Genomic DNA, 11,600 nt, shown 5'->3' with positions numbered 1-11,600 from the left:
GCTAACTGATGAAAAGTGAAGTTCTCCATGGTGCCTATCCATCATCTCAAGCTGTACGTGGGAGGTTGTTGTATGCTCTGATTGCTACTTCATATAAACAATAGTAACAGCGCTTCAAAAATTGCGTGACTGGGTGTTAAGCATTTTTGATATCCTAAGGCATGAGGTAATTAAGCATAAAACAAGCTGCTGGAGGAACTCAGTGGGTCAGGCAGCATCTGTGGATGTTTCAGGTTGAGACTCTGCATTAAGCATGTCTCTTTCATCCATCAGTCCTGTGCCTGCTGATCCACAATGGTTCCCAATTAAGCAGCGCTCCAGTTTTAACAATCTCATTCCAGTTTTCCAATCCCTATTACCTCCCTATCTTTGCAGTGTATTCAAACCACACAACCCTCCCAGGTTACTGCACACCTCCAGTTATACCCTCTTGACCCTTTACTCTGTACTGTTGTTGTTTTTACCTGCACTACATCAATGCACTCTGTACTAACCCAATGTAACTGCACTGTGTAATGAATTGACCTGTACGATCGGTATGCAAGACAAGTTTTTCACTGTACCTCGGTACAAGTGACAATAATAAACCAATACCATATTTAGTTCCTCTACCAGCTGCCAGGGTTCTAAGTGCTTGAATTTCCTCCCAGATCTCTCTGCCTGTCCAGCTCACCTTCCTACTTACAACCTAACATTGGTCATGTTGCTTAACCTTCCTGTTTGTAGCACACTGTAAATTTTTGTTTGATAACTCTGGTGTAAAGCACCTTGAGATACTTGAGATGAATTACGTAAATATGAGTTATTCTTTTACATAATTGCATGTTCTCTCCATGTGGTGCAGTGTGCTGTCCAGACCAAGACAGCACCAAATTTTTGGCCTGGTCTTAGCTGATTTTGAATCAAGAATAACAGAGTTCTAGGCCAGAAAAAAAAGAAACATCACCCAAAGTTCCTGTAATGATTGCTGTCTAGTGACCCCTGTTGAAACATAACTCTGTGTGGTAAGCCAGATTCTGCAGCGGTGCCTTTCAATGAAAATTGGCTTCTTTCACTCACTGTCTCAGCTCAGATAGGAAGTGAAAACACGTTGACAACATAGCAGAGCACAGTATATCCTAAATTTACAAATATTAAGGGAGAAAGCAGAGCAAAACTTGAGAAATTATGGTTCCTTAATAACACCTTTGAATATAGCAGCTAGATATTTATATCGTTGCTCTCATGTGAATAATCCAGCTGGAAAGAAATGGTCTTCCCTCTGCTCCCAGCAAAAATAAATAATTGACATCATCGCATGCTGTTACTTTTTCCAGCCAAAGACAGGTTACACATAGCTCACTCTGGCAGTGTGGTTTTCATATTCCTGGCCTGCACTGATATTTCCCAAGCATCATGAAAAGCCTACATTATGCAGGGCTGAGCTTGCATCATGTTGATGCCAGTCCAGTGTAATTTGCCTGCTGTGTGATTGGATTCCACAACACAGTGATCCCAGAACATCCCAAGATTACCTCTTCAATTGAAACCGTCAGTTAAGCTTCAAGATATGAAAATGTTAATTTATTTCAATGCTGTGTTATAATTACTATCTTGTCTTTCACTCCACTCATTAGCCATGCCAAAATTCCAATCGGTCACCACATGTTCTGGCTTCTTTCCCAAGTAGTCACTCAGCAATTTTTGCATGCATTTACAGAATATAGGCAACACTGGCAAGCCCAGTGATGATTGCCCATCCTAATCGCCCTTGAGAAGTTGACGGTGAACCATCTCCTTGAACTACTACCATCCTTCTGGTGATGGTATTCTCAAACATCAGTTGGGTAGGAAGTTGCAGCATTTAGACCCAGAAATGGAGAAGGAATTACCCAGGAGTTGTATGTGCCATTGAGGGGATCCAGCACAAGTTCCTGCTCCATTGTTTCTACTGCTATTGTCTCTTCTTGGTGGAAAGGCTCTGGGAAGTCAGAAGGTGAGACGCATCTGAGGATACCCAGGCTCTAACCTGCTGTTGCAGACATGGTGCTCATGTATCCCATCTAGTTAAATTGCCAATCAATGATAATCTGCACTCCCCACCCTCTCCCCCAAACCCCACACACCCCCTCCCCTCTGAAGTTGATATGATGAGGGATTTAGAGAAAGTAGTGCCATTGAATGTCATGGATTAATGATTAGACTCTCTTGTGGGAAATGGTCATTGCCTGGGATTTGCATAGAATAAATATTACTTCCTACTTATCATCCCATGCCTGAACATTATCCAGGACTTCCTCTATGCAGGCATTGGCTGTTGCAAATGCAAGTGAACATTATGCAAACATCGACAAACATCCTCACTTTCAACCTTATGATGGAAGGGGTCTTTGATGAAGCAGTTGAAAATGGTTGGACCTGGTCCACTGTTCAGAGAAACTCCTACACCAATGTAAAGGAGCTAAGGTAATTAATCTCCAACAACTACAACCATCTTTTTTTGTGTCAAATGTGACTCCAACTAACAGGGTGTTTGATCTGCACAGACTTCAGTTTTCCATGATTCTGTTGGTCAAAAGTTGTCTTGCTTGATGTCAGGAGTAGTCACTTGTCTCTCACTCTCATTAATTTATTTCTTCCAGAATTAGTTTCTCACTTTTTGCCTTCTTCAGATTCCTATTTAAAGATGTATATCTATAGTCTCAGCATGGAAGTATTGGGAGGAAACTGGAGCACCGGGAAGAAAGCCATGCAGACACGGGGAGAACGTACAAACTCCTTCTGGCCGCTGTCTGTAAGGAGTTTGTACGTTCTCCCCTTGTCTGTGTGGGTTTCCTCCGGGTGCTCTGGTTTCCTCCCACATGCCAAAGACGTACAGGTTAGGAAGTTGTGGGCATGCTATGTTGGCGCCAGAAGCGTGGTGACACTTGCGGGCTGCCCCCAGAACACTCTACACAAAAGATGCGTTTCACTGAGTGTTTCAATGTACATGTGACTAAGAAAGATATCTTATTATCTTATCTTATTTTCCAACTAGGAGAAGCAATAATGGATTGATCTAGGTATCATCACTGTTATATATAAATAATCAGAGGTCACAGTACCCATGTAAGCAGCTATGTCAAAAAAAATGACTTAAAGCTAGAAGAGAATGTTGACTTGGAAGGTTGGAAGATATACTCACTGTTCGACAGAGTTTACACCTGGGCTGATAAATGGCAAGTGAAGTTCAGTGACAAAAAAAATGCCAGGCATGGCTTTTTGGAAATAAAAATGGGCACAGTTGACTTCATGGGTGAGATGAAACTTACCAACGGGAAAATTGCAAGAAGGGGTGTTGGTTTACTTATGAGTCACTATATCTAAATATTGTGAAATGGCATTGAACAAATAGTAGATAAATTTGGTTCATGGATTTTTCCTGGATTTGCACCCAGAGAAAACACGTTGCCTGGTCACAGAGAATGTCAGAAGTTCAGGGAAGCTGGAGTGTGCTCCTTAAGATGGAATGCATCCAATTTTCCTCTAGTAATTTCTATAGAGAAATATCAGATAATTTCCTTTCCAGGGTGCACTCTGAAATAACCAAGTCTTTGATATTCACTGTGCCCAGTAAACCAGGGTTTGCTGGACCAACTGGTCAGTCTGTATCTGGTGTGCATTGGCTACTGGTCATCATTTTATCAGATGAAATTTAATGAAGATAAGAGTGAAGTAATGTGAGTGGAAGTGAAATAGCCAAGGATGAATTGAAATGAGAAAATGGAGACTTGGAGGATTCCGTTTGTAAGCAGCACAGAACAGAAATGAACAAACATGAAATATGTAGCCAAAAGAATTGAATACAAATCAGTGGAAATTATGATGAAATGTACAGGCTGGTCAGGAACATCTGGAATATTTCATCCAGCTCTGGCAGCTGAGGTACAAGAAGAATATTAAAGTCCTGGAGGTAGCTAAGAACCACAAAACTGGTCCCCAGGGCCTGACTGCTGAATGATGATTGAAAAGATTCAGCTTTTCACCTTAAATTGTAAGTTTAAAGGCATATCATTAAAACAAAAACATTAATCTGAAATATTAATTAAAATAAATGGACTAGACCAAACTGACAAGCATGTAACCTAATGAAAAGTAACTTTATGACCGATATCTATAAGTTCTACCTTTTTGGAGACGATGTTCAACAAATGCAATAAAATAATGAGACAAAAAGTCTGGAAGAAGCAAGAAACATAATGAAGAAGCTGGAGTCATTTGGTGTGTATGAATTAATATGGGCCAAATGGTCTTCCTTATTTGTAATTATCTTGCGATAACTAGTGATCACAGCACAGGTAAGAATTATGTTAAGAATTTTGGTATGATTTCCTTGTAGGTGTAATCTATTTAATGGAAAATATGACGAATGGTTGCTAAGTTACTAGGATAAAGCTATACTTTATCGCAAAATCTCATTGTGCATTTTCATTAATAAAGTCTTGGCACTGGTAAATGTAGAAAAAAACTGAAATTCTGGTTCTATTTCCATTTATATGTTTAACATACCAAAATCATGATATGTGAAACAGCACATTGTTTTCTGTAGACACAAGAGATTGCAAATGCTGGAATCTGGAACAATAAACAAGATGCTGGAGGAACTGAGTGGGCCAGGCAGCATCTGTGGGGGCAAAATGTTTCGGGTTGAGACCTTTCACTTGCACTGTGGCAAACATATTCCATAGCTTTCCATTATAAACCACCGATTATATCTGAGAAGTCAGTCCCTTCTTAAGAAAAAATATGTGTGATAGCACAATTTACAGTATATACTTTGATTTATGGTCAAGGATTATAACTTACATGTCTACCTGTAGTTAAACAAACAGATGTCAAAATAACAGCCAATTAAATACCATTGCTTTCAACATGCCCAACCATCTAGAAAAACCCTAAGCACTGAAAGCAGCTAAGTTACTCACTATTTATCTATCCAAACTTATCTTCTAAGATAGCACCTTCTTTAATGCACAAATAAAATGAGTTGAGCTAACTCAATTTATCTCTATAATTTTACAATGAGCAAAAGATTTTTCTTCTCAAATAATATAACATAAGTTAAAAATAAATTATATAAGATTATATCATAAGAAATGTTACAAAGTACCATCTACTCTAACATCTCACACAGTACTGAACTCATAACTAATTCTTCAGCTCCCAAGAAATTTCCTCTGATTCTGATTCTGGATACAACTGATCTTGGTGTAGGCCCCTGTCTGTACAGGTTTATCAGATCTGTCTGTAGTTTTTATGCAAACTGTTCAGGTTATTCCATAAGTTCCCCTTTTAAAGGATCACGCCCATGCCAATTGATTGACACAGACCCTTCCCTTTCTGATTGTCTCCTCCATGCCTAAGAAGGCCATGCACCTTAACTCTAGTCCAAATAGTCCTATGTCATCAATTGTCACTGAAGAGTTATGATGGGGAAAAGATCTGAGCATATCAGCACTTGGAGAAGCCAGAATGCAAAGCATTAGTGGAAAAAAAACAATGATGTAAATTTTATCCTTGCGTTAATCTTAATTGTGAAAGAGAAAGACTTTTCCTCACATTGCAGTCTATTTTTCTAACATTGTTTTAAAAAGGTCCTCTGGTTTCCCATAGCATTCTGGATAGAATGTTGATCAATCTTGATGAATGTTAGCCAATCTGGAGGATGCACATCTTCCTGCAGGTGCCTCCTACATTTTCCCTGCAGGAAGTAAGAAAAACAAATAATTGCATCTCTCAGTATTCACCTACTAAAGACTACAGGGAAGCTGCAGCATTCCACCTCACCGGATGTTTATTTGGAGAATTCAGGCATCAACATATAGTTATATAGAACCTTTAACAAAGACAGATGTTCAAAGAGAATGACAGGGTAAAAATTACATTAAGTTTAGCGGGAGGTGTGAGAGGTGACTGAAGCAATTGGTTTAAAAGCAGACACGAAAGTAGAGAAGTTGTGAAATAAAGGAACCAGTTTTAGAAAGCAGAGATCAGATGACAAAAGACTTTATGACCAATGTTGAAGGGAAATGTAGAGCTGGAGAAGAATGTAGAGGAAGAGTGGAGCAGAACCATAGGGCGATCTGTAAGTTAGGGCAAATGTAATACCTTGCCGGACACTGACCTTGTGTAGGCCAATAAAAATAGGTGAACTGAGCAAACCGCAGTGTGTATTGAACTGGGTATAAGTGATAGAATTTGTGGAGGTTAATCATGGGGCCCATTGCAAAAACTGAAGTGATGATTGGTCGTGAACTCTCTTTGGGGCGGGGGGGGGGGGATTTTCAAAGGTGTGCGGAGTTCCAAAGTTCACCATAAGTCAGGGCTTGAGTTTCTGTTCAGTATTTTAGGCAAATGACTGGTGGCTGTCACATCTCTTGAAGTACACCATTGACTCTCAAGATACAACACTCAGTCCAATGTGTTAGTTGAGAGAGGGTGGTGGAGACGACCAATGGGAGGTGGAGACAATCAACTGGGGTGACCATCATGAACATTCTGAACTCTTCTGATTCCACACCAAAATGTTAAAATAATGCTCCCTTCCTTAAAGGGTTCTGCTGTTTGCTCACCTACATTTACAAAAGCAAAAATTATCATCTCAGATGGATTGGAATGTATTTGGATATCCATGGTTCATTTTCATGGTGAAATTTGAATTGTCTTATTTCTATCTGAATCACATCAAAGTAAATACTTTCTGCTTCAGTACATCTGCAGGCAACAAGGCTGATGACGGTAAATGGTCTTAGTGATACTGGGTTTAAGGTAAGATTGGAAACAGGTAACAGTTTAGGGTGAATGTGGTCTACGTGATATATGACAATGGGGTTTGAAGCTGAGTAATGTTTTAGATACCTACCAAAAATGGGTAAAAAGGATGTTCTTTGAGATGTTCAGTGGGAAACAATTCTGGTGCCCCCATAATCTTCTATCAGTTGGTTGTATGTCCCCCCGAAAACCACCATAATGTTGAAGAAACTGGCAAAGTGTTGAATCAGGACATGTTCCACTAAAGGAAGATGCTGCTGTGATAGTCATAATATGACTGAGGGCATATGGATACATGGACAGACAAGATGAGTGGTTGAATTTTTGTAATTTGCGTCATATTTTTACTCAAATGCTTGCAAGTTCTGAATGCAAGAACACTTTTGAATATTTGAGAAAATAATTGAATGTAAGGAGAAAAGTTAATATTAAATCATTCCTTTTAAAATGGAGTACTCTTTTGAACCATAAGCAAACTGGATTTGGGATTTCTATGCAAGGATGTACTGTATGTACAATCAGAATCAGTGATTTGCTACTAGGCTTAAAAGCCAACATTGCTAGCATTTTGTTGGCTAATTGCTCAAGAAAGGTACAGCAATAAAACCTTGAATTTTCACTTACTGTGACAGTTTAGTTTTACAATTTTTTCTATAATTTAACAGTGAGATCACTTTGGAATTTCAGCATTTGAAATGTCAGTGGCGAGGATAATAAAACATTGACACATTTGGCCTGAGTTATACAATCCTTGCACGGTCCTTGCGCATTGATAACAATGTGGTATCATCACAATTGTCACATATCACAAATTCTCCAGTTCCCATTCTGAAACTTGTTAATACAGAAAATTACGTATGGTTTTTATGCAATTTGATCACGTTCACAATTAAATGACATATTAACCTCAATGTTTGGCTAATCAATTGTATTTCCATCTAGTTGCTATCTTCATGGAAACACTGGATGATTTAGTCCATTTTACAACAGCACTGGAGTTTGGGTATTTAAGTCTGGAATTTATCATGAATGTGGCGGTTGAAGCAAGCTTCCAGAGTGCTATCAAAATAAAAAGTCAAATTCTTGTTCAAATTGTTCTTATTTTTAAATTATGCACCATCTGATGGCCAAACCCGAAAAAATGTCTTTTTTAAGACGACAACGTAATCACAATTGGGGCAGGGATAGGTGAAAATGTAAAAATACTCAAAAACACGTTATTAAACAGCGGGATTTTGTTTTTACTTAAAATGTGCAAATCTTACCAATTACTTAGTCGACAAATAACGGCCAACAACTTGGTATGTTATTGTTTAAGTGAACGCGGGAACTAAGGAAAAATATGTTCATCTAAGTAAGTTAAAAAAATTGGAAATCACTTCCTTAACAAAATAACCTGAAACCGTGACTTGAGGTTTGGTTGCCAGTTGGCCGTCTTTTGACAAATGGAAAGTATTTGAGTATTTCTTCCACACCGCTCCTACTGGCCTATTCACTGTCCTGAGATTAAGGATGAATCATTTCTTCGATTATTACTTGGCGTTTGCTATTCCCAGAAACCCGGTACATATTTGGAAACTGGAGATTGGAAACTCCTTTTGTTCCCAGTTACAGATGGAGGCTGTATGTGTAACGGTTCATCGTTTGTTCCTTCTTGGAAGGCACTCGAGCATTTTCACAACGTACCTCAATGAAGTGAATACGGGAAGGAGCCGGCTGAAGTTTTTGGTCTCGTCTCAAATTTTCAAGGACTCCTTAAATACTATTGACTTGTGTTCTTGTCTGCAACTCAACTTAATGTTTTTCTTTCTGGTAACGAGTTTAAATTGATGGAAGCCTTTCGGTACAAGTACCCATAGGGGGATAAATAAAGCTAAAGTTGAACACACACAGCACAGTATACGGGAATCTGTGCAAATAGGCGAACAGCATTAATTGCATGGGCTTTGAATATGTGCAGTTTGGTCCCAATCCAAGTGATGGCGCCACCAGATCTTTAGCACAAAGCGAGGAGCGAGAAGAGGGGGTTGCTTTTATTGGCAGTTCGAGAGAGAGTTGTGTACATTCCCAACCCCCACCTAAAATAGGGTCAGATCAAAGGCATTCATTTCGGGGCCGCCGCTCTTGGCTTTTTACTATTTGACCGGGTAAATGATCAGTGCCGATGTTAGCGGGACCTCACTTTTGGTTGCAAACTTCACTTTACCCAGAGCGCAGAGTTAGAGTTCGCTCTTCAGAACTGGGACTGAGCTTTTGTACGATGCAGTGGATTCACCCCCTCCGCCGGGGTGGGCAGAGGCGGATAAGTGCATAGGCTTTCAGGATCAGAATGGCTGGCACGGTTACACACAGCATTACACACAGTGTGAATGAACGCCACGGGGGACGAACACAACTGCCTTGTGAATCGAGCCACGTTTTCTGAATCATTGCTTCACAGCAGAGGCTCCTCTGCCGATTCCGAGGGTAATGCAATAATTTTACTGCACCTTCTAAGAATGAAAACACTGAATCAAACTCTCCCAGAAGTAGCCTTGTAATCGATACCCGTAAAGGAACGTACTCTTTAGACACTTCCCCTTTCTGGCAATTCGCCCATTTTTTTTTCTTTTGAATCACGTTGTTACCAGAACTAATGCATTTCCAGGAACGGCAGGGGCGGAGCTGTAGCTCACCAATATAAAGCCGGGCTCCCAGACCAACTGTGCCCGTACGTATCAGAGAGATCGTGGTCAGCACCGTTAGAGAGAAGTCTGGCAACCATCTGATCGACCCACATACACAAACTTTATCGACTTCTTGAAATACATTTAAAAGGGCATTGATTTGAAAGGAGCCAAGCAGACGGAGAGCCTCCTGTACGTTAGCAGTTGTGTGATTCATATTCTGTGGCCCGGAGGCTGCAAAGAATTAGCGCTCGTTTCTCTCCACTGCCCGAGCCCAGGCAACTTTCAAGCCTCAGCTAATCTCATTACAGGCTGGAGCGTTGACCCACGTTAAAGAGACAAAGCTGCAGTCAACGGTAAGCCGACCGGATGATCAAACTTGGGTGATTTTTTGGGGGGACTTTCGTGCGGCCCGGGATCGTGGTACTTTGGTGGAAAAGTTGGACAATCAGTTTGAGTAGTTCTGAAACCGGAGGCGTTGGAATGGCGGATTGGGATCCCAAATTGTGAACATGTGCTTCACGCACTAAAACAACAGGAGTCAATGGGGGAACAGAGGGATCCGGATACATTTCCAGCCCTCTCCGCGGGTCTGAAACGTGAGCGTATTTATTCATAGATTCTGCCCCGCGTCTCTCGCTTCTTGCTGTTGTTAAAATCAGAAACAATTCACCTTTGTAGTCCTGTTTGGGGGCGGGTGTTTCATGGGTCCACTTTCTATAGCATGTTCCAAACATAATTCGGTAGATCCCTTATTGATCAAATGTGTTTGGCTTTTACAGGCGCTGGAAACCTATCAACAAGCCACTTTATGCTTTAACAGAAGTTTTTGAATTCTCCCGGAACTTCCAATTTCAGGACTTGTCTGCAATGGTAACACACAGTAAATTTGACGGGATGAACCGTCCTGTCGATGTGCCGGCTCAAAGACTCTCGTATCGACTGAAGACTTTCTCCTCCAAAAGCGAATACAACCTTATCGTGAACACTGTGCGGAAACTCAAGGAGAGTGGCTTCTACTGGAGTACAATGAATGGGGGAGAGGCGAACATCCTCCTCAGCTCGGAACCGGTTGGGACTTTTCTAATCAGGGACAGCTCGGACAATAGGCATTTCTTTACCCTCAGTGTTAAAACAGAATCAGGTACCAAAAACCTGAGGATACAGTGTGAAAACTGCTCCTTTTTCCTACAAACGGACCCAAAAAGCACTCAAACGGTTCCTAAGTTTGACTGTGTGTTAAAGTTGATTCACCATTATATGCCTTCAAAGTCTACAGACTCAGGGAATGTGAAAAGGGTCTACTTCATTTACTCTGGAGGTGATAAGATCCCACTGGTACTCTCCAGGCCTCTTTCATCCAGTGTTTCAACTCTGCAGCACCTCTGCAGGAAAACTGTAAATGGACATGTAGAGGTGTCTGGCAAAGTACAAGAACTGCCAATTCCTGTCAGACAGTTCCTGCAGGATTATGATGCCCCAGTATAATCCTTAAATTGCCATATGAACTCTCACAAAACCATCTGGCCTTCTCGGTTGGATACCTAAGCTTGAAGAAACAGAAATATTTGCACTCTTTTTTATTTATAATAAATTTCAATAATTTATAATAAAATGCACTATTTTTAATGACAACAAATCTGCATGCTTCATTTCTGAAATATGTGCTCTTCTACTTGTTTGATGCTTTTCAACCAACTAGTGTTAAACATAGTTCAAGTTCCTAATGTAGGCATCTGTCCTTGTATTTGCCAGCATTTGGGATAACATACCACATAAAAAAGACAAGTCTGCTTTCAATCAGACTCCATTATAATTTATCCAACCTCAACCCCTAACCCCATGTTAAGGGCTACCATTTGCTGTTAGCTTTTAGGAAAGTTACTGTCTTAATGACTTTTACCGAAATCTTCATTAGAAACATACTAAATACAAGCACAATGGTAGTGCCTAGGGGTAGGTAGCAGTCTCAGACTATTTAAAATATCTTAACATAGCATGCTTACAGTTCATTAGAATATAAGTGGCACTGCACAGTTCCAGCTGCTTAGAAAATACTGTATAATATGAGATCTTAGTGTTGCAGTCTTCAGTTTGTTATTGTAATATTTATACCAGATTGTTACAAGAACCTTAAATAGGCTG

General features: G+C 40.3%; 1 protein-coding gene across 1 annotated transcript; it reads left to right on the top strand.

Annotated features, from left to right (window-relative positions):
- The first annotated feature begins 9,490 nt into the window (after positions 1-9,490).
- Positions 9,491-11,094, top strand: socs3b (suppressor of cytokine signaling 3b). Its single transcript, XM_052033164.1, has 2 exons — positions 9,491-9,811; positions 10,238-11,094. The coding sequence occupies exon 2, from the start codon at positions 10,326-10,328 to the stop codon at positions 10,941-10,943; it is 618 nt and encodes a 205-aa protein (XP_051889124.1). The 5' UTR covers positions 9,491-9,811; positions 10,238-10,325; the 3' UTR covers positions 10,944-11,094.
- The last annotated feature ends 506 nt before the right edge of the window (positions 11,095-11,600 follow it).

Source organism: Pristis pectinata, chromosome 18, assembly GCF_009764475.1.
Source record: "Pristis pectinata isolate sPriPec2 chromosome 18, sPriPec2.1.pri, whole genome shotgun sequence".
In the NCBI taxonomy this organism is placed as follows: domain Eukaryota; kingdom Metazoa; phylum Chordata; class Chondrichthyes; order Rhinopristiformes; family Pristidae; genus Pristis; species Pristis pectinata.
Note: the sequence above shows the minus strand (reverse complement) of the source record. Positions and strands in the feature narration are given on the sequence as shown.